Source organism: Anolis sagrei, chromosome 5 (assembly GCF_037176765.1).
Source record: "Anolis sagrei isolate rAnoSag1 chromosome 5, rAnoSag1.mat, whole genome shotgun sequence".
NCBI classification, from domain to species: Eukaryota; Metazoa; Chordata; class Lepidosauria; order Squamata; family Dactyloidae; genus Anolis; species Anolis sagrei.
In genome coordinates this window covers 194,080,137-194,104,470 of record NC_090025.1, presented here as the reverse complement: position 1 = coordinate 194,104,470, position 24,334 = coordinate 194,080,137, and the positions used below count along the sequence as shown (strand labels likewise).

The following is a 24,334-nucleotide window of genomic DNA, read 5'->3' as shown; positions in this document are numbered from 1 at the left end:
GAGCCGTTCAGCAGTGGAACTCTCTGCCCCGGAGTGTGGTGGAGGCTCCTTCTTTGGAAGCTTTGAAACAGAGGCTGGATGGCCATCTGTCAGGGGTGATTTGAATGCAATATTCCTGCTTCTTGGCAGGGGGTTGGACTGGATGGCCCATGAGGTCTCTTCCAACTCTAGGATTCTATGATTCTTCATGTCAGGATAAGCTATGGTTTATTGTGATGTCTTTTGGTTTGGATCAGGGATGAGTATGGGGAGTGTTTTATAATATGGGAGGGGGGCACTCCATAGCCAAGGGGTAGAATATGTTTTCTTGCAAATGTCCCCGGTTTGGATTGCTGGTGTTCCAAGCTTCAGCCCTTGGAGAGAACCAATGCTTGTAACCGAAGGCAAATCTTGCAAATTGGCATCTCCCAAAATGCATTGGAATGTTTTTATTTTCTAACTAGCTGTCCCCTGCCACGCATTGCTGTGGCCCAGTCTGCTGAACTGCAAAATAAAGTAACAAGAAAGTATTGGTTTCTAATATATGTAATTTCTTTCTTCTTGTCGGTAAACAATATTTCTTGTTGTTTCTTTGTCAGTGTTGATGTGGATATTGCCTGGTTTGCCTACTCTGGAACATGCAACATGCAAATTGTCCTTCTTTAGGGGTACCTTTCAAATCTGTGATACTATATCTCTCTGTGTGTGAGCCATACATTTATATCTATGGCTGGATGGCTCTTTATGTTTTCTTGCCCTGGTGAAGAGAGTTGAACTCAATGGCCTTAAGTATTTTCTGTTGGTAAAGGGGGTTCTGTGTGGGAAGTTTGCTCCAATTCTGTCATTGGTGGGGTCCAGAATGTTCTTTGATTGTAGGTGAACTGTAAATCCCAGTAACTACAACACCCAAATGTCAAGGTCTGTTTCCCCCAAACTCCATCTATGTTCATATTTGAGCAAATGGAGTATTTGTGCCAAGTTTGGTCTAGATCCATAATTGTTTGAGTCCACAGTGCTCTCTGGGTGTAGATGAACTACAACTCCCAACCTCAAGGTCAATGCCTACCAAACCTTTCTACTGCTTTCTGTTGGTCTTGGAAGTCCTGTGTGCTAAGTTTGATTCAATTCCGTCATTGGCGGAGTTCAGAATGCTCTTTGATTGTAGGTGAACTGTAAATCCCAGTAACTACAACTCCCAAATGTCAACGTCTATTTCCCCCAAACTCCATCTATTTTCATATTTGAGCAAATGGAATATTTGTGCCAAGTTTGGTCCAGATCCATAATTGTTTGAGTTCATAGTACTCTCTGGGTGTAGATGAACTACAACTCCCAACCTCAAGGTCAATGCCCACCAAACCTTTCTACTTCTTTCTGTTGGTCTTGGAAGTCCTGTGTGCCAAGTTTGGTTCAATTCCATCTTTAGTGGAGTTCAGAATGCTCTTTGATTGTAGGTGAACTATAAATCCCAGCAACTACAACTCCCAAATGACGAAACCAAATTTTTTTGAGTGATGGTCACTCATTGGGTTGTTAGGCACATTGTGTCCAAATTTGGTGTCAATTCGTCCAGTGGTTTTTGAGTTATGTTAATCCCACAAACAAATGTTGTTGTTGTTCATTCATTCAGTCGTTTCTGACTCTTTGTGACTTCATGGACCAGTCCACGCCAGAGCTCCCTGTCGGCCGTCACCACCCCCAGCTCCTTCAAGATCAATCCAGTTACTTCAAGGATACCATTTTTATTTATATATAGATAAAAAATTTAAGATGTGAATGCCCTTACATGGGGAGATATCAGCTTTCAGATTGTCTATATTGAAATTGCATTGTGCTTTATAATGTCTAAATTAAAGAAAATTGCCGTCCTTCAGTTGTGACCTGAAATGGACCAGAACCTAATAGAGATGCTTCAAGAATGGAGTTTTGGTACAACTCTTGTACCTATGGTTCCATTTATCCACATCTGCCATATGCTAGGTGACATTTCTTGCATTTAAGCAGCGACGTGGCAGCCCTTCCAGCTACGTCTCTTGAAAAAAAAACAATATTGGGCATGAAAACTTGTCTAACGAGTTCGTGAAAAGCTAGTATCTGTCCAGGAGAGATTTTGGAGCAGGGGTTCCTCCCTGTTTTCAAAGAGTTACAATCCCGTTTCACCAAAAAGCATATTTAAATTTGTTGAAAATTAGAAGTCGTTGCTGTTGTTTTCTTTCTAATAATGGTCTTGTTTTCTGTAAGTAATTGTGCTAACTTGGTATAGGGTGATGGACACTCATTTGAAAGCACATTACAGTAGTATTTACTATGAATCTTGCAGATTTGGTGAAAATGTTCTCACCAGGAATCTCTACAATCTCCAGTGCTACTTGCAAAATTAATTATTTTGTTTATTTACACTATTTCTACCTTGCCCATATCAGCCCGAAGGCGAATCAGAGTGCCGAGCAGTCGGCACAATTCGATGCCATCAATAAAAGTAGGGGAAAAAACATCACAATGTATCTAAAAGCATAAAAATAATGAACAATAAAAATTTTAAAACGGTGTCTTCATGTTCAGTCCTCGTCCGTTCCATCGTCTTAGCCGTTCCTAAGTCGATATATAAACCCCTTTTCCTAGTTCCAACAGACCTCACTACCTCTGAGGATGCTTGCCATAAATGCAGGTGAAACGTCAGGAGAGAATGCCTCTAGACCATAGCCATATAGCCCAAAAAAACCTACAGCAACCCAGTGATTCCGGCCATGAAAGCCTTCGACAATACATCATTCCTAGGTCGTTTTCCGATTTGAGTTTGTCTGATTATGTTGAGGCTCCAAAAGCTTGCTCGAAGAGCCAAGTTTTATGTTTCCCCCCCGAAAGGACAGGAGGGAGAAGGCCAATCTAATATCCCTAGGCAGGGAGTTCCACAGCCAAGGGGTCACCACAGTTGACCATAAAGTCATGCTGGAGGACTTAGGCAGTTCCAGGTACTCCAATGTGATTATGTGGTCAGCTTTTGCCAGAAGGTGATCATAGAGGCTGGATCTACAGTGCCATATAATCCAGTTCAAAGAAGATAATTTGGATTCAGAAACTGGATTATATGGCAATGTACATGGGGCTAGAGTTGTGCTGGAGGATCTAGATCAGGGTTTCTCAACCTGTGGGTCCTCAAGTGTTTTGGCCTACAACTCCCAGTTTACCAACTGCTAGGATTTCTGTGAGTTGAAGGCCAAAACTTGTGCACCAGCTGCGCCCATACCGTGGGAAATCAGACTTGGCCACGGCAGTCCACGCTTTCGTTACATCTAGGATAGACTACTGCAATACATGGGGTTGCCTTTGAAGACTGCTCGGAAGCTTCAAATAGTCCAACGAGAGTCATAGAATCATAGAATCAAAGAGTTGGAAGAGACCTCATGGGCCATCCAGTCCAACCCCATTCTGCCAAGAAGCAGGAATATTGCATTCAAATCACCCCTGACAAATGGCCATCCAGCCTCTGCTTAAAAGCTTCCAAAGAAGGAGCCTCCACCACACTCCGGGGCAGAGAGTTCCACTGCTGAACGGCTCTCACAGTCAGGAAGTTCTTCCTCATGTTCAGATGGAATCTCCTCTCTTGTAGTTTGAAGCCATTGTTCCGCGTCCTAGTCTCCAAGGAAGCAGAAAACAAGCTTGCTCCCTCCTCCCTGTGGCTTCCTCTCACATATTTATACATGGCTATCAGAGTCAGCCAGGTTAATAATTGGGGTGGCATACAGGGAGCATACAACTCTCATGTTACGCCAGCTCCACTGGCTGCCAGTTTGCTACTGGGCACAATTCAAAGTGCTGGCTTTGGCCTAGAAAGCCCTAAACAGCCCCGGCCCAAATTACCTGTCCGAACGCATCTCCCCCTATGAACCATCACAGAGATTAAGATCCTCTGGGGAGGCTCTGCTTTCTGTCCCGCCATTGTCACAGGCATGATTGGTGGGGACGAGAGACAGGGCCTTCTCGGTGATTGCCCCCCGGGTATGGAATTCCCTTCCTGGTGAGATCAGGTCGGCCCCCTCCCTCCTCTCCTTTAGAAGGATGGTAAAAACTTGTCTGTGAGACCAAGCTTTCAGGACAGGGCAATGAAGCGGCAGTGGGAAAGATGACAGGGCCAATTGGATTTGAGTTCCCTTCGTGGTGAGAAGGGTGGAATATAAATGTTTTAAATAAATAAATAAAACATCTGGGGACCCACAGCTTGAGGACCACTGATCTAGATATTCCCAGATATTCCTTGGGCAAAATATAGTTGGTTTTTTTTGGTGGTTTTTCTACTTTTTTGGGGGGGTCCGGTGCACCTGCTGTAGTTTCAGAGGTTGCTTTAGTCTTGAGACACTTAAACAGAAAGGATTTGCATTTCAGGCTTCTGAAATCATAAAGATTACGGTGGTAAATGTGCACAAATGGGAGTCGATTCCATGGGTATCAATGCAAATTCTTGTCTTGAGAAGTCATGATCCACACTCTTTCTGTTCTGCAGTAATGGCTCTGAAGAAACTGCCGTTGTATGTTCAGGTTTACAGCATGCTAAGCAAGAGGAAGGAACTGGCAAAACCACTTCAGAAAATGGTTTACCTAAGAAAACCCCATGAAATTCATGTGGTTGCCATCAATTGATGAGGTGACTTGGTGAACAGGAACAGACATTGTCTTATCTCATAGAATCATAGAATCAAAGGGTTGGAAGAGACCTCATGGGCCATCCAGTCCAACCCCATTCTGCCAAGAAGCAGGAATATTGCATTCAAATCTCCCCTGACAGATGGCCATCCAGCCCCTGTTTAAAAGCTTCCAAAGAAGGAGCCTCCACCACACTCCGGGGCAGAGAGTTCCACTGCTGAACGGCTCTCATGTACTGCTCTCGAGCCAGGCATCCCCCATTCTATATCTTTGCATTTCGTTTTTCCTGCCTAAGTGGGGTAGCTTACATTTGTCACTGCCACATTAGTAGCCCTGTTTACCTTTAGATTGTCTAGACTTGCTCCCTTCTCCAACCTGGTAAACTCCAGATACATGGCATTACAACTTCACCATCCCTGGTCAGTGCATTTTGTGTAAGCAGTGGAACATGGGAGTTCTCCAACAGATCTCCAGTGCACTTGACTAGTGGAAACTGGCCTACAGAGACATGCAATGCTATTTAGGGTTTAGCAGCATTTTTTAGATCAGGAAAACAATATGAATCATACTTTTAAAAGACTGCACTCAGAGAAAGTTTGGGGAAGGAACATCTATGATCTATCTAAGATAGGCAGATGTCTCTATACTGCTAGAGAGATTAGTGAAGAAAGTGCAAAGGCAGGCCTTATAGTTGAACATTAACTAAAATAATGACCACCGATGATTTGTTTGCTCCTGCTGCTGTTGTTGTGCCTTCAAGACATTTCCAACCTATGGTGACCCTAAAGTCAACAGGGCTTTCTTGGCGAGATTTGTTCAGAAGAGGTTTGCTAAGGTCACTCAGTGTGTTTCATGGCCAAGTTTTAAAGACAACAGCAACATTGAAATATTCCAAGGTTTTTCAGACCTTGGCTCAATCATTAATCACAGTGGAGACGGCAGTCAAGAAAACAGAAAAAGAGAAGGACTTGGAAAGGCAGATATGAAGGAACTAGGCAAGATCTTGAACTGTCAAGATACATAATTCAATACTGTGGTTCAAATTGTCCATACCATCTTTATTTCCCATCTCTGCATATTTTTGTGAGAGTAGGACAGTGAAGAAAGCGGGTAAGAAGAAAATCAGCTCATGTGAACTGTAGTCCTGGAGAAAGGTCCTGCAGATATGAGCTGCTAAAAGGACAAATCCAAGAGCAAATCAGGCTTGAACTCTTCCCCAGATGCCAAGAGGACTAAACTGAGGCTGTGGCACTTTGGCCATATTATGAGAAGAGAACATCTCTGGCCCATCCTCTGTTCGGATATCAGCCAGCACACCAATGCCTTAAATCAAGAAATAGTTTTCTAAGATCTACAGAGGTACTCGCGGGAACACGTCAGCAAGCAAGAGTCCAGAAGTGGCAGGCTAAAACCCAGCACCTCAATCAGTGGCTTATTTATTTATCGTGTCATCCGCAACCAGAACATTGTATTACATTTCTAACAGAACAAAACAAACAAACAGATAAAAAAACCCACAAAATTTGGTAGCTGATTAAATGTTCTTTGACCAGTATCTGGCCACTTGGCTGATACTAAGTGAGAGATTCCCCCGTGGGCATACAGAAGACTGTGCAACTTGGAAGGCGCTGAACAGACTGAGCTCTGGCACCATGAGATGCTGAGCCAACCTTAAAAAATGGGACTGCAAAGTGGAGTCCACAACAAGCTAGTGTGGAGAAGAGCAAACCACAAACCTCCTACTACAATGCAACCTGAGCCCTGTCACATGCACAACGGAGGACCTTCTTATACCGACACAAGAGGCACTCCAAGTGGCCAGCTACTGGTTAAAGGACATTTAATAGAATGCCAAGTTTTTAAAACTTTGTGTTTTCTCAAATACATTGGTTTACTCCTGATATGATAAATAAATAATTGAGAAGAAAAGAGTAAGTGGAAAAGACCTTGAAGTCAGGAGGCAGCAGGAACAGAAGAGAAGACTACACTGCAAATGGTCCAACGAGCGGCAGCCAGGTTGCTAAGAGGAGCGGCACTCAGGGAGCTCACAACTCCTCTGTTGCCCCAGCTTCTGGGCAAAATTCAAAGTGCTGGCTTTAGCCTATAAAGCCCTACATGGTTTCGGTCCAAGTTACCTATCCGAACGTATCTCTCCTTATGAACCATCTAGGACGTTAAGATCTTCTGGGGAGGCTCTGCTCTCGCTCCCTCCTTCTTCGCAGATACGTCTGGTGGGGACGAGAGACAGGGCCTTCTCAGCGATGGCCCCTTGACTGTGGAACGCCTTGCCTAGAGATATAAGATCGGCTCCCTTCCTCCTGACTTTTCGAAAAAAAGGTGAAAATCTGGTTTTTTGAGCAGGTCTTCCCAAATACGGCATAGCTAAACGGAATTATGGAACTACTTGATAACGCAATGGAATAACAATTTGACATGGAGACGCTCACGATAATGTTTTAAGGTTTTGTAGGGTTTTTCTATTTTTTATATCATATGCTATTGTTTTTAACAGAATTTCTTGACTGTTTTTTATTGTTGAGGCATCAAATTGTTGCCAATTTGTGAACCGCTCCGAGTCGCCTCTGGGCTAAGAGGGGCGATATATAACTATAATAAATAATTAATAAATAAAAACATATAACAGACAACTATATTAAAAAACAGTAAAACCATTAAAATATAAAACATTATAAAACACGAACCACACAACAAACAACCAATAGCTGAAAAAGTGGGCATGTGCAGATTTGAGACTAGTTGGGCAGGACAAGGACTTTTCCAAACATAAAACTGTAGGGCCCGGCTGGGAATAAAGTGCTGGAGATCCAAACAAAGGATTAGGGCTAGGCGGACTTGGTCAGTAGCTAGCTATTATTCAAAGGCATATTGGAACGTCCAAGTCTTCAGGTCTTTCTGGAAGGTGGACACGGTGGGGGCTAATCTAATCTCCCTGGGGGCCACCACTAGGAAGGTCCTCTCTTTCGTCCCCACCAACTGCGCTTGTGATGGAAGTGGGAGCAAGAGAAGGGCCTCCCCAGCAGATCTTAGTGCTCATGCTGGTTCATAGAGGAGGATATGGTCTCAAAGAGAAGCAGGACCCAAACCGAGTAGTCCATAGGATTTGGAAATGGCTTTTGTATGCTAAAGAGTGACCTTTCTGGTCTATGTTCAGGGTGAGTTGTCCATAAACTTGGAATCTGCATTTCTCAAAGCCCTTTTGGTTGGTGAGTCTTCTTAAAGCAGAGCTTTTCAAACATTTCATGCCAACGACACACTTTTTAGACATGCATCATTTTGCAACACAGTAATTGGGTTTTAATAGCAAACTAGAGCTTAAACCAACTCCTTATAAGATATACGTACACATACTTGTGCCTATTGTAATTTTTATATTGTTATGTATGCATATGTTTTATGTTAATATAATGTTATTGTTATTGTTTGCGTTTTCAGTTTGTGTTTTGGTTTTTTCTTTATTGTAATTGTTATTTGGGCTTGGCCTCATGTAAGCTGCTCCGAGTCCCCATCGGGGAGATGGTGGCGGGGTATAAGTAAAGATGATGATGATGATGATGATTCAATTGTAACAAGGAGAAACATAGGCAAGCACACAACATATCTCATGGAAACCTTTTTGTAACGAGGCGCGTATAATCAAGGAGGGAATTAAACTCAGGCCTCACTTATTGGAAAGAATATATTGTAGGGGAGGCCAATTATTTGTAAACTAGGGTAGCTGCCACCAATCATGAGGTAAGTTATAATATTGTGAGAAATGGCCCACTGGACGCAGAATTGATGGAGAAGAGGCAGTCTTCAAACAAAAGAGAACAAGTTTATTTTGTACAAAGCGTGTGGTTACGAGTTGTTGAATGACTTCTGGAACTTTAAGTAACACTCTTTCAAATGATACAGCTTATAGCAACTGTTAGTGAAATGTAGCACTTTGCTGAGCAATGTTTCCTGAGGTGAATAGCTTTCTAATTTGATCTGTCCTTGATCAAACTACTGATCTCTAGTCTTCTCCTGACTAGCGATCTTAACTAGCTTTCTTTAGCCTTCCCTGACTAAAGAAACTATCTAGGTTTCTCCCTCCCGCCTTCCTAGGCTGGAAAACCTACTGCTATTCCCTCTCACTGCTCTTCCACTAAACAACTATCTCCGACGGCTGACTGAATCGACCTCCTAACTGGAACTGCTCACTCCGAGCTCCAAACCCTAACTCCTCACTCCTTGGAACCTAAAACCTAACTGAACATTAACTGTCGTTTTTCAAACTCTCCCCTCTAAGCTCCTCCCACTTCTCTCTCTACTGCATCGTCTCCATGGCAACGCACTCCTCTCAGCTAGGCCGCTCCAGCATTAGTGCAACCAATCCAAACACAAATACAGTTAAAATCATTTATAATCAACTTCTGTACACTTTTATTTATATATTTAAATATATATGATTTATTGATTGTTTCGAATAGGCTCAGAAGTTTCTCGTTACGTTCACGCAACGCACTTGCACACTGCAGCCTGACACCCTAAAAAAACTGTGACACATGGTTTGGAAAGCTCAACCTTGAAGTGTGCATCCATGTGAACTAGAAAATGACTTTTTTTATTATATAACTAGCCATCCCCTGCCAGATGTTGCTCTGGCCCAGTCTGTGTTTATGTGTTTTGTATGTATATATATGTGTGTGTATATATGTGTATATATGTGTGTTTGCATCTATATATGTGGTTTTGCACATGCATTGTAATGTACTGTTTAATTTTTTTTGGCTTTTTAAGCCCCTTCTACTGTGTTTTTCAGTGTTTTTATGAGTGATGGTCACTTGTTGGAGTGTTAGGTGTCTTGTGTCCAAATTTGGTGTCAATTCGTCCAGTGGTTTTTGAGTTATGTTAATCCCACAAACGAACATTACATTTTTATTTATATAGACTAGCTGCCCCTGCCATGCGTTGCTGTGGCCCAGTCTGTGTATATGTGTATTGTGTGTGTATATGTGTGTATATATTTGTGTATATGTGTATCTATGTGGTTTTTGTGCATGCGTTGTAATGGATTTTTTTATTTTTGGCTTTTTAAGTCTCTTCTGTGTTTTTCAGTATTTTTATGAGTGATGGTCACTTGTTGGCCTGAGAGGTGGCACAGTTTGGTGGTATGGAAAACAAAGTAATGAGAAAGTCTGCTTAATAATAATAACAATAACAACAGCAATAATAGTATTAGTAATAATCGAATCCTAGTGTAGGAAGAGACCTCCAAGGTCCATCCAATCCTGCCCCACAATCAAAGCACTCCTGACAGATGGACATTCACTCTCTGCTTAATAATAATAATAACAATAGTAATAATAGTAATAGGATTCTAGGGTAGGAAGGGACCTCTAAGGTCCATCTAATCCTGCCCCACAAACAAAGCACTCTTGACAGATGGACATTCACTCTCTGCTTAATAATAATAACAATAGTAATAATAGTAATAGGATTCTAGGGTAGGAAGGGACCTCTAAGGTCCATCTAATCCTGCCCCACAATCAAAGCACTCCTGACAGATGGACATTCACTCTCTGCTTAATAATAATAACAATAGTAATAATAGTAATAGAATTCTACGGTAGGAAGGGACTTCCAAGGTCCATCCAATCCTGCCCCACAATCAAAGCACTCCTGACAGATGGACATTCACTCTCTGCTTAATAATAATAACAATAGTAATAATAGTAATAGAATCCTAGTGTAGGAAGAGACCTCCAAGGTCCATCCAATCTTGCCCCACAATCAAAGCACTCCTGACAGATGGACATTCACTCTCTGCTTAATAATAACAATAACAAATGCACTGGGTTGTAGGTTTTTTCGGGCTATATGGCCGTGGTCTAGAGACATTCTCTTCTGACGTTTCGCCTGCATCTATGGCAAGCATCCTCAGAGGTAGTGAGGATAACAAACGAAAATTACATTTTTATTTATGTAGATGTAAAAAAAGGGGTGTCTTTGGGGTTTAACTCATGCTGTTCAGCCCCATTCCCTTAATGCTACACTATGCAACTAGGCTGAACTGCTGTTAGTTTCAGAACAAAAGAATCAGATAACTAGCAGAGGCACTTGCTAGCTGACAGTTTTAGTATTAGAAATACAGATAAATGGGCTAGATACCCCTAAATATTGAAATGCCCAGCAATTTATGCATTTAGGCCCAATTCTCTAACAATAATAAATCCTGCAATAATGACTCACTTGATTGTAAAAAATAGAAGTCCGTAACTCAACATGAATTCTAATTCGTGTTGCTTTACTGACTTCTATTTTTAGATTTGAGCGGGTCATTTCGATAGCATGAAAAGCTGTCTCTCCAACCGCTTGGTACATTTATGTAATAGTTTTGCATAAAGCACAAGAAGACAAAGCAGCTTTCCTCTCAAGGAGTCAGATCAGAACCTATACAAGATTTCTTTTGCAGCAGAAATTATAAATTTGCCTACAAAGTTATGCATTTGAGATTTTTTTTTTTTTAAATGAGCATATAGTCACTTTAAAATGCAATTTCTTACCTTCATTTCTTGCTGGTGTTGTTTTCGGTTGTTCCTTGGGTGCATCTGTGCAGCAGAATACTTTCACTCTCTATTTCTATTTTAAATCAGTTTCACTTTCCACTTCCCAGAACTGTGGAAGAAGCACAAAGGCTGTTCTGGAGGTTGTGCTTTAAAAACATGAATCTGAAAGTAAATAGCATATTTGGAAGTGGAGAATTGCACTGAAAACTTGCTTTGTTGTGTGCCTCTTTGTTCCATATTTGGGCCCAATATGCAGCCTGGATTCTGTTTGTAGTAGCACAGCTTCCTTTGGCTATATCATTTCTGTTTTTGCACTGGCAACGGAGTGTCAATTACTTTTTTAAAAAGTTGGTGAGATTAATGGAAAATATTAGCGGGGCATCCTTGAAGTGACTGGCTTGACTCTCAAGGAGCTGGGGGAGGTGACGGCCGACAGGGAGCTCTGACATGGGATGGTCCATAAGGTCACGAAGAGTCGGAAAAGACTGAACGAATGAACAACAACAACATTAGCAGGTCTTAGCTGAAGAGATACTAAAAATGGAACCTCCATGGGAAATATTGACAAGCTGGAATGTGTCCAGAGGAGGGCGACTAAAATGATCAAGGGTCTGGAGAACAAGCCCTATGAGGAACGGCTTAGGGAACTGGGCATGTTTAGCCTGAAGAAGAGAAGGCTGAGAGGAGACATGATAGCCATGTATAAATATGTGAGAGGAAGCCACAGGGAGGAGGGAGCAAGCTTGTTTTCTGCTTCCTTGGAGACTAGGACGCGGAACAATGGCTTCAAACTACAAGAGAGGAGATTCCATCTGAACATTAGGAAGAACTTCCTGACTGTGAGAGCCATTCAGCAGTGGAACTCTCTGCCCCGGAGTGTGGTGGAGGCTCCTTCTTTGGAAGCTTTTAAGCAGAGGCTGGATGTCCATCTGTCAGGGGTGATTTGAATGCAATATTCCTGCTTCTTGGCAGGAGGTTGGACTGGATGGCCCATGAGGTCTCTTCCAACTCTTTGATTCTATGATTCTATGAAATAGCAGACTAGCAAATATAGGAACATATAACACGGAAGGCATTTGTTTTTTGTTTTGCTTATGAGTTTATAATGTATTGTTATGCTGATGTTTTATTGAGGGCCTTGGCCTTTGTAAGCCACATCGAGTCCTTTGGGAGATGTTAGCGGGGTACAAATAAAGTTAATAATAATAATAATAATAATAATAATAAATGATGGTGTTTCGAAAAAGACTAAAAACTTGGATGTTTGAACGGGCATTCGGTTAAACAGTGCAATCAATGTGAATGACTACAGGAATTGGAAAATCGGACGACGAATTGGATCATGATTTTAGTTATGAGTTGTATCGGGTTAACTATTGTTGTGCTAATACTGTGTATTATGCTTTTGTTGATCTTAAATTGTATATTGTGGTTGATTTTATTCTTGTTGTAAACCGCGTTGAGTCGTTGGCCAGGCTGAGAAATTGCGGTATACAAGTAAAATAATAAATAAATAAATAAATACTACTACTACTACTACTACTACTAATAATAATAATAATTTGCATTCAGTCCCGAATTGTGCATATTTCTGGAACATCATGGAACGACTTGACAATGCAATTGAATAATGACTTGACATGGAGACACCCATGACAATGTTTTTAAAGCTTTGTACAGTTTTTTTGTATTAACAACCTTAGATATGCAGGTGATACCACTTTGATGGTCGAAAGCGAGGAGGAGCTGAGGAGCCTTCTAATCAAGGGGAAAGAAGAAAGGGCAAAAGCTGGGTTGCAGCTAAACATCATAAAAACTAAGATTGTGGCAACCAGACTGATTATGGCAACCAGAATGGCAAATAGAGGGAGAAAACGTGGAGGCAGGGACAGACTTTGTATTTCTAGGTGCAAAGATTACTGCAGATGCAGACTGCAGCCAGGAAATCAGAAGATGCCTACTTCTTGGGAGGAGAGCAAGGAGCAATCTTGATAAAATTGTGAAGAGACATCACACTGACAACAAAGATCTGCATAGTCAAAGCAGTGGTATTCCCCGTAGTCACCCTACACCACTGGAGAAATTACACTGCTTAGCCGGTATTGCACCACCTGACATCCACCGGGAAGTAGCAGCCAATAGTAAAAGTACCAAGGCAGAGACATCTCCAGCTCATCCCGTTTGGGTATCAGCCAGCACATCAACGACTTAAATCTAGACATAGTTTTCTAAGATCTACAGAGACACTCGCTGGAGCACCTCAGCAAGTGAGAGTCCAAAAGTGGCAGGCTCAAACCCAGAACCTCAACCAAAGGCTGATACCAAATGAGAGACTCCCCCCTGGGCACACAGAGGACTGGGCGACTAGGAAGGTGCTGAACAGACTGTGCTCTGACACCACGAGATGCAGAGCCAATCTCAAGAAATGGGGCTACAAAGTGGAATCCACGACATGCGAGTGGCAAACCACTGACCTCCTGCTGCAATGCACCCTGAGCCCTGCCACATGCACAATGGAGGACCTTCTTGCGGCAACACCAGAAGCACTCCAAGTGGCGAGATACTGGTCAAAGGACATTTAATCAACTACCAAACTCACAAATTTTGTATTCTGTCTGTTTGTTTGCTTTTTTCTGTTCTGTTACTGAAACAACAAATAAATAAAACCTACGGATGTGAAAGCTTGACCTGAGCGAAGAAAGAGAGATGCTTTTGAACTGTGGTGTTGGAGGAAGGTTCTGAGAGTGCCTTGGACAGTGAGAAGATCCAACCAGTCCATCCTCCAGGAAATAAAGCCCGACTGCTCATTGGAGGGAAGGATAGTAGAGGCCAAGATGAAGTACATATGGGCACCATTTCATCCTAGATTTTATGTGTTATTTATTACAGGTTCTTATACCCCGCCCTTCTCACCCCGGGGGGGACTCAGGGCGGCTTACAAAAGCAAGGCACCATTTGATGCCCGCGTCACAAAACAATCAAAACAAAAATTATTACAAATTCATAGTTAACAACAATTCATACATAATACCAATAAAATCAATAAAACCCCATACAAACCCAAATCATCCCCCCACATGGTCAGCGTTCACTAACTCAAAGATCTCATTCTCATTCCACTTCTTCAATCCTGCTTGGTCGTATTCATCTGATTTAATTGCCAGATTGCCCGAAGGCCTGGTCCCAAAGCCACGTCTTCACCCTCCTCCTGAAGGAGAGGAGGGATGATGATGTCCTGATTTCCCCCGGGAGTGAGTTCCACAGGTGAGGAGCCACCACTGAGAAAGCCCTGCTCCTCGTCCCCACCAGCCTCACTTGTGACAGTGGTGGGGTCGAGAGCAGTGCCTCCCCAGCTGATCTCAAGCTCCGGGGTGGGACGTAAAGGGAGATACGTTCGGACAGATACACTGGACCGGAACCGTACAGGGTTTTGTAGGTCAAAACCAGCACCTTGAATTGTGCTCTACCACAGATATCCTAGTGTTTTCCTCTACCACAGACATCCCAGTGTTTTTCTCTCTCTCCATTGATGTGGAATTTGCATGACTCCGCTCACGGCTTCTCCCATAACCCTTTCCTATGGAACACAGCAAATACAGAGGAATTGATCAGCAACTGCACATACTGGAGAGGTTTGGGGGCCTGACTCAACTTGATAGAAGTTGTGGACTTGTGCATCAAGTCAGAGCACTGTGACCCCCACTGACAATGGACCTCGCCCACATTTGGCACAGAGAACCCCATGACCGAGGCAAAATACTGGAGAGGTTTGGGAGGAATTCATCTTGATTTATAGGAGTTGTAGGTACTGGAACTTATAGTTCACCTGCACCCTGAACCCCACCAACGATGGACTTGCAACTAACTTGGCACACAGAACCATCATGACCAACAAAAAATACTGGAGGTCTTTGGGTGGATTTATAAGAGTTTTTCTCCAATGGTGATTAGCCATATCTTCTTCTTTTCTTCCTGGAACCCTGCCAAGCTGTTTCTCAAGCTTCTTCCTTCTCCAACAGGTACTCAATGAAACCTGGTAAATATATTGATCTGATATTGATCTGCAACAGTAGTTCACCTACACCCAGAGAACACTGTAAACCCAAAAACCGATGGATCTGGACCACACTTGGCACGCATACTCAATACACCCAAATTTGATTACTGGAGGGGTTTGGGAGAGATTGGCTTTGAGTTTTGGGAGTTGTAGTTAACCTTTGTTGTTGTTGTTCATTCGTTCAGTCGTCTCCAACTCTTCGTGACCTCATGGACCAGCCCACGCCAGAGCTCCCTGTCGGCCGTCACCACCCCCAGCTCCTTCAAGGTCAGTCCAGTCACTTCAAGGATGCCATCCATCACTCGTATCTTTGGTATGGGGGAGGGAAAACCGAAAGTAACTTCGGGAACCACTTCGTTAGATCGGCGCTCCTGAAGGTGTGGAATAAATACAAGGGACATTATTTCCACAAAACACCGCTATGGATCTCCCCCCTGGAGGCTAAGCAACGCAGACTGTTAGGGTGGACCTATTGGCCGTCCTACAAAGATATCTTGCATAAAAATAATGGTGTCATTGAATTAAGGTCACAGGAAGACATAGCTAAGGACTTTAGCAACGTTTCGTGGTACCAGTATGCCCAAATTAAAGAAAGTTACAAAGAAGACAAGAAAATAGGTTTCGGTGATGAAAACGACCTATGGGGAAGGATTCTGAAGAAGGACAGGAAAGTAGTAACATCTATATACCAGAACTTATTGGGATGGGCTACTGAAACTGAGGCAGTTAAACATTCTATGATTTTGTGGGCCAAAAATATAGGAAAACCTCTCCCCTTAAAGGAATGGGAAATAATTTGGATGAAACGATTAAAGTATACCTATTCATCGGATATGAAAGAGAACTGGCTAAAAATGCTGCATCGCTGGTATCTCTCACCTCAGATGATAGCTAAAATGTATAGGAATACGGACAACAGATGTTGGAAATGTAAAGTGAGGGAGGGATCCTTTTACCATCTTTGGTGGCTATGCCCAAAAGCAAAAGAATATTGGAGGTCTATCCATAACGAGTGTAGGAAAATCCTAAAATTAGAAATTCCAATGCTCCCAGAACTATATTTATTAGGAATGTTTGATAAAAAGCTGTTCCCCAATAACAACATGGAAAAACTATTTATTTTCTTTACTACAGCCGCTAGAATGATATATGCTAAAATGTGGAAGCAAGAATTGACACCAACTATGATCCAGTGGCTAGGAAAGCTGATAGAAATTCAAGAGATGGATGAACTGACCTTTTGGTTAAGACAAAACACTGGAAAAGGCTTTGAAATGACAGACTGGAGTTTGCTTAAAAATTACATCGAGAATGAAAGATATGGGAATACCGGGTCGGACTAAGACCGCTCTATGAGAGGATGTAGCAAATGAATTAATGTTTAAAACAAATGTAATATTAAAAATAGGAATCGCACTTTAAGGAATGCAAATTTAGAATACTAAGAAAAGGAAATAAGGTTCTAAGAAATAATATGTATTGTTACAAAAAAGTTAGTATAAAACCATTTTAAGAAATGAGGAGAGAAAGGCTGTAATAACTTTATTTATTGTATAAATCGTCTCCCATGCGGGAGAACTAACCATTGTAAATGATTGGTGAGGGGAAGTCGGTTTTATAGGGGGGGGGGAGGGGGGGATCCAAGGGGCACCGTATGTACGTTTGTTGGCTAGATATGTATGTGTTCCACACCTAGGAGTAACTCGCTGTACCTCTAGGCGTACTTATTACTAGGTTGTATCCGTAGTTCTGTTTCGTCTTTGTCACGTCATTGTTTCACTGTTCTCCTCTATTTATTGTAAACGCAAAACCAATAAAAATTATTATTCAAATAGAAGTAATTTTAGCTGCAAAAAAAAAAAAAAAAGGATGCCATCCATCCATCATGCCGTTGGTCGGCCCCTCTTCCTTTTACCTTCCACCTTCCCCAGCATAATTATCATAATTGTAGTTAACCTACAACCAGAGAAATTGTGACACCCACCACAAATATACACAAATATATATACATACAAAACACATATGCATATACAGACTAGGCCACAGCAATGCATGGCTGGGACAGCTAGTGAATCAATATTTTCCTTGCTGTGAATGCAATGCAACTCTTTGAAAGCAAGCAAAGAGTTATGGACAAACAGTTGTGTAGCAAAACAGGAAACATCAACACTTTCTATGAATCCATTCAGTTTTTTCACATATCGGCACTTTACATTTTGGTTTCTCTTTCGAGGCGAATCCATTTGACTTCTTCACAACCGCTTTTAGTTTCGTTTTGCATTGGTTGCCAGTTGTGGCCGGGACTTTGAACGCTGCCGTTTCCTTTGAACCGGATTTGCCTTTTGTTGTTTGTACAAGAACATACACACAGTGTTAATGCTGCAGCAGATAGATATAGTAAATTAATCTGTATAGTAAATGCTTGCCAGAATGAGGTCAACTCTGGATTTTGGAGTGTATTAATGTCGCAGCCAAACAACAAGGCTAAATAAACACTCTCAGTTCTGCATCTACAAATTCAACTATCCAAAATCTCAAAAGCAAAACTTGAATTTGCGGTTTTCTGTAAGGGACGGCGGTTTACTACACAGCGGTGTGTGTGCATCTATATAAATAAAAATGTAATGTTCGTTTGTGGGATTAGCATAACTCAAAAACCACTGGACGAATTGACACCAAATTTGGACACAGTCCACATATCAGGCCAACCAATGACCATCACTCATGAAAGCACTGAAAAATAGAGCAGAAAGGATGTAAAAAGCAAAATTACGTTACAACCCATGCACATATATGCACACACACACAAAACACACAGAAAAGGGGAAGGAAGCAGAGAAGCAGGAAGAGAGAGAGAAAGAAGGAGGGAAGGAGAGAAGGAAAGAAAGAATGGTAGAGAAGGAAGGAAGGAAGGAGAGAAGGAAATAAAAAGTGAAAGAGGGAAGGAAGGAGAGAAGGAGGGAGAGAAAGAGAGGGAAGGAAAGAAAGAAGGGTAGAGAAGGAAGGAAGCAGAGAAGGAGGGAGAGAAGAAGGAGAGAAGGAAGGAAAGAAAGGTAGAGAAGGAAGGAAGGAGAGAAGGAAATATAAAAGTGAAAGGGAAGGAAGGAGAAGGAGGGGAGAGAAAGAAGGAAAGAAAAAAGGGTAGAGAAGGAGGGGAGAGAAAGAGAGAGGGAAGGAAAGAAAGGGGTAGAAAAGGAAGAAAGTAGAGAAGGAGGGAGAGAAAGGGAGAGAAGAAGAGAAAGAAGGAGGGAAGGAGAGAAGGAAGGAAAGAAGGGGATAGAAGGAAGGAGAGAAGGAAAGAAAGAATGGTAGAGAAGGAAGGAAGGAGAGAAGGAAATAAAAAGAGAAAGAGGGAAGGAAGGAGGGGAGAGAAAGAAGGAAAGAAAAAAGGGTAGAGAAGGAAGGAAGTAGAGAAGGAGGGAGAGAAAGAGGGAGAGAAGAAGAGAAAGAAGGAGGGAAGGAAAGAAAGGTAGAGAAGGAAGGAAGGAGAGAAAGAAATAAAAAAGTGAAAGAGGGAAGGAAGGAAAGAGGGAAGGAAGGATGGAACTAAAGAGCAAAGGAAGCGAGAAAAGAAACAGGTAGGGAAGGAAGGAAAGAGGGAGGGAGGGAACGGTAGGAAAAAAGGAGAGAAATAGGGAGGGAAGGTTGGCCACAGCAAAGTGTGGCAGGTACAGCTAGTCACTCATAAAAACACTGGAAAACACAGCAAAAGAGACCTAAAAAGCCAAAAAATAAACAATGCATGTGCAAAACCACATATATAGATGAAAATGCACATATATAAACATACACACAAATATATACACACACAAAATACATATACACAGCAACGTGTGGCAAGTGACGGCAAGTTATATAATAAAAAGTCATTTTCTAGTTCACATGGATGCACACATTGGGCTGAGGGGCAAAATGGTGGGCCACGTCAAAAATCAAGGACCAAAGGCACAAGATGGTGGATCCAGGGGCAAAATGGAGGACTGAGGGGCAAAATGAAAGACCGAGGGCAAAAACTGGAGGACGAAGGGGCAAAATGAAGAACAAACTGAGGACCGGGGGGAGTGGCAAATGGAGGACAGAGGGCACAAAATGACTGGTGGGCAAAGTGGAGTGCCAAGGGCCCTAAATCGAAGATCAAGGGCACAAAATGGAGGACTGAGGGCAAAAAACAGAGGAGCAAGGGGCAAAATGGAAGACCAAGGAGCAATATAGAGGACTGAGGGCACAAGGGCACAAAAGGGTGGATGAAAGGGTGGGCAAAATGGAAGACTGAGGGGCCAAAATGGAGGAATGAGGGCACAAGGGCACAAAATGGAGGAGTGAAGTAACAAAATGGAGGATTGAGAGGCAAAATGGCACACCAAGGGCACAAAATGGAGAACCGAGGGGCAAAATGAAAGACTGAGAGCACAAAATGGCAGCCTGGGAGGCATAAATGGTAGTTCATCTTTAGACATTCCTCCCTCATGTTGCTTTTTCTCCATCGCCACCATGGAAGTCCGAGGGGCAAAATGGAGGAATTAGGATGCAAAATGGAGGACTAAGAACATGAAATGGTGGTCTTGGGAAACAAAATGGAGGACTGAGAACATGAAACGGAGGACTGAGGGTACAAAATGGAGCACTGGGCACAGAAGGGAGGACAGAGGGTGGGCAAAATGGAGGACTGAGGGCAAAATGGCAGACTGAGGAGTAAAATGGACAGAGCCCAAAATGGTGGACTGAGGGCACAAATGGGAGCACCATGACAAAATGGACAGAGCCCAAAATGGCGGACATAGGACAAAAATGGGAGTACCACGACAAAATGACAGGGGACAAAATGATGGACTGAGGAGACAAAATGGAAGACTGAGGGGCAAAATGAAAGATCGAGGGCACAAAATGGCAGCCTGGGGGTCATAATGGTAGTTCATCTTTAGACATTCCTCCCCATGTTGCTTTTTCTCCATCGCCACCATAGAAGTCCGAGGGGCAAAATGGAGGAATTAGGATGCAAAATGGAGGACTGAGAGCATGAAATGGCGGCCTTGGAACACAAAATGGAGGACTGAGAACATTAAATGGAGGACCAAGGGCGCAAAATGGAGGACCGAGGGCACAGAAGGGATGACAAGAGGGTGGCCAAAATGGAGGACTGAGGGCAAAATGGCAGACTGAGGGCACAAAAATGGAGGACTGGGGGCAAAATGGGGGGAATCAGGATGCAAAATGGAGGACTGAGAGCATGAAATGGCGGCCTTGGAACACAAAATGGAGGACAGAGAACATTAAATGGAGGACCAAGGGCGCAAAATGGAGGACCGAGGGCACAGAAGGGATGACAAGAGGGTGGCCAAAATGGAGGAGTGAGGGCAAAATGCCAGACTGAGGGCACAAAATGGAGGACTGGGGGCAAAATGGGGGGGGGGGGAATCAGGATGCAAAATGGAGGACTGAGAACATTAAATGGAGGACTGAGAACATTAAATGGAGGGCCGAGGGCACAGAAGGGAGGACCGAGGGTGGCCAAAATGGAGGATTGAGGGCAAGATGGCAGACTGAGGGGTAAAATGGACAGGGCTCAAAATGGCGGACTGAGGGCACAAATGGGAGCACCGCAAGCACAAAATAGATGGGACAAAATGGCTGACTGAGGGGCAAAATGAAGGAGAAAGGCACAAAATGGAGAAGTGAAGGAACAAAATGGTGGAGCAAGGGCACAAAATGCCAGCCTGGGGGCCTAATGGCATTATAATTTTATTCCTATCATGTCTTAATGTTTCTCGGAGTGACATTCTTTCCTCAGGTTGCTTTCTCTCCGTCTCCACCATTCCTCAGAATTTGGAATCGATGTGTTTGTCTGGTTCACATGGAAACTGGGTCTCATTCTAGAAGCATGGAGGATGGAAAACATTGGCAAGATGGAGTCGGGCCTTCCTTTAGGTCTGACCTAGATCTTCTTGCCTTGTCCCAATCAAGCCTTCCAAATTCAAAACCCATTTCAAAGCCTATTCCTCAGGCAGGCCTAATGTGAATGTTAGTTTACATTTTACTAGTATTGATGCTTTAATCTGCATTTTATGTTTTTTAACATATGTATTTTATGGTTTTTTGTTTTGCCTGTACGTTTTAACTATGCCTCAAGCTGTAAGGAGAGGTGGGTAACAAACATAGTTTATGATTACGATTTATTGTTATTCTTTTGTCTTTCTCCTTCAGGTTGATAATTTGGGAAAAAGCGAAATACACATAAAATACACAAATTTCTGCCGCCATTTTGTTAACACACAGGGAAGCCAGTGTGTGTGGTGGCTTAAGGTAGGTCTGCACTGTAGAATTAATGCAGTTTGATACCATTTGAACTGTCATAGCTCAATGTTATGGATTCCTGGGACTTGTAGTTTGACATGTCTAACTAATCTAAGGAAGTAATGCTACCCCTCTATTCTGCTTTGGTTAGACCACATCTGGAATACTGTGTCCAATTCTGGGCACCACAATTCAAGAGAGATATTGACAAGCTGGAAAGTGTCCAGAGGAGGGCGACTAAAATGATCAAGGGTCTGGAGAACAAGCCCTATGAGGAGCGGCTTAGGGAACTGGGCATGTTTAGTCTGAAGAAGAGAAGGCTGAGAGGAGATATGATAGCCATGTATAAATATGTGAGAGGAAGCCACAGGGAGGAGGGAGCAAGCTTGTTTTCTGCTTCCTTGGAGACTAGGACGCGGAACAATGGCTTCAAACTACAAGAGAGGAGATTCCATCTGAACATTAGGAAGAACTTCCTGACTGTGAGAGCCGTTCAGCAGTGGAACTCTCTGCCCCGGAGTGTGGTGGAGGCTCCTTCTTTGGAAGCTTTTAAGCAGAGGCTGGATGGCCATTTGTCAGGGGTGATTTGAATGCAATATTCCTGCTTCTTGGCAGAATGGGGTTGGACTGGATGGCCCATGAGGTCTCTTCCAACTCTATGATTCTATGATTCTATGCCGTATTGCAAGTATGGGCAAACTTAGGCTCTTCAGGTGTTTTGGACTCCAACTCCCACAATTCCTAACAGCCTTAGGCATCTTCCTTTTTGGAAGGAAGGGGTCTGAGGCTGTTAGGAATTGTGGGAGTTGGAGTCCAAGACACCCATCAGACCAAAGTTTGCCCATTCCTGGTCTATTTCCTTCTCTACCAAAGGATACTGGTGCCTCATCAAACTACAAATCCCAGGATTTCATGGCATTGGAGCCCTTAAGGTTCAAGTGGCTTAAAACTGTGTTAATTCTACAGTGTAGATGCACCCTTAGCCATCCTCCCAAAGGAAATAATGTTGGAGAGCTTGGTTTCATCCATCTGTAATGTGGGATATTCTTTGAAATTTAGTATATACATAATTATGTTATGTGTCCAGGTTCGGAATCTCTGATACCTTTGCTTTTTGGTAGTTCAGTATACACATGCTTTGTTTCTTTGGCAACCATAGGGCTGGAATGGGGAGATGACTAGAGCAATAAACATGATTGCGCCGGAACGTCCCCTCTCAAGTAGTTGAGCTAAACCAACCCCTTGATTCAATGAGCTGGCAGTGATGAAGCAAAGGAAGAGGAGACTAGAGGGTGTATGGCGTTAGGATCCAAGCAAATCAAATTGAACACGGCTAGATGCCCTGCTGACAGCATATGCCGCAGCAGCAAAAGCTGCACAGAAATCCTTTCTGGCAGCCAATATTGAGTCTGCGAGGAACCGTCCGGCAGAGCTGTTCCGAGTTGTCAGAGGCCTATTAAACCCCACGTCTCAGGATGGGAACTCTGACAACTCGGCAGCCTGCTGTGAAGCATTTGCTCGGTTCTTTGCGGACAAAGTTGCTTTGATCCATTCTGGTCTGAACATCATGTTAATGGCAGTCTCTGCAGATATTCCCCTTTAGATATTCAATAAATATATTTATTTTCTTATTGTTCCCCTTTAGATATTCCATGTATGAATTTTCCACTTGTGGAGCTGTTGAACACCTTTGGCAGGACTGTATCTAAGTTAACATAATTCTTCAGTCCAGTGAGCTTCAGAAGATGGCTCCATTGACCCGCAAGAGCTCGTAAGTCGCGTTAAATCATTCTACAACTCTGCATCTGTATGCTTGTCCACTATGCCCTGCCTCACGTACAGAGGAAGAATTGTTGGAGGCTACAGATAATGCCATTGCTGTTGCCCGTTTTTGGTCAAAAGATATTTAGCCACCTGCTCTCCTTCTGCTTTATCAGTTTAATAGTAATGTATGCAATGCTTTTGATACAAAATAAATAAATTCTACAAAATAAATAATATGTACTTCATTATTTTCCTTTGTTTGTTAACAGTATTCTTTTCTTTCTTTTTCTCTCTCCTTTTCCTGTCTGCAGGGCTGAACGTAAGGCAGAAGGTAACTTACTTGTCTTGGATCTTTTTTTCCCCTCCTATTTTGCTGTTTGCTCCTGATAATTCAATATATATTTCCCATCTCTTTGTTGAAAAATGTTTTAGCGGGCTACTGTGCCTGGAAAGGACAGCTCTTCATTCAAGATCAGCAAATCTCTGACATTGCTCTCCGATCATCGTGTCGATTTTCTATCCCAGCACAGCTGTATGTATAAGAGTATTTATTTTTCCTTCCCCCCGCTTATGGCCTTGCCTTTCATCTTGTATTAATGTCATAAGACTACATGAATTGCTCCTTACCTCTGGCAGGATTTCCTTCTTCGTTACTTTCAGATTTTCAAAATGTATATTTATTGTGATGGGTTGTTGTAGGTTTTTTCGGGCTGTATGGCCATGTTCTAGAGGCATTCTCTCCTGACGTTTGCCATCCTCACAACCTCTGAGGATGGCAAACATCCTCAGAGGTTGTGAGGTCTGTTGGAACGAGGAAATTTGGGTTTATATATTTGTGGAATGACCAGGGTGGGACAAAGAAATCTTGTCTGTTGGAGCTAAGTGTGAATGTTTCAACTGACCACCTTGATTAGCATTTGATAGCCTGGCAGTGCCTGGGGCAATCTTTTGTTGAGAGATGATTAGATGTCCCTGATTGTTTCCTCTCTGTTGTTTTGCTGTTGTAATTTTAGAGTTTTTTTTTAATACTGGTAGCCAGAAATCAGAAGAT

At 42.7% G+C, this 24,334-nt stretch overlaps 1 protein-coding gene across 2 annotated transcripts in view; it reads left to right on the top strand.

The window, feature by feature from the left end:
- Positions 1-24,334, top strand: part of TASOR2 (transcription activation suppressor family member 2) — an 82,248-nt gene that overhangs the window by 4,612 nt on the left and 53,302 nt on the right. For both annotated transcript variants that reach the window (XM_067469351.1, XM_067469350.1), the window contains exons 2-4: positions 23,165-23,290; positions 23,595-23,614; positions 23,716-23,815. In XM_067469351.1, coding sequence (XP_067325452.1) covers positions 23,265-23,290; positions 23,595-23,614; positions 23,716-23,815 — 146 coding nt within the window. In that variant the 5' untranslated portion in view covers positions 23,165-23,264. The remainder of the gene's footprint in view (positions 1-23,164; positions 23,291-23,594; positions 23,615-23,715; positions 23,816-24,334) is intronic.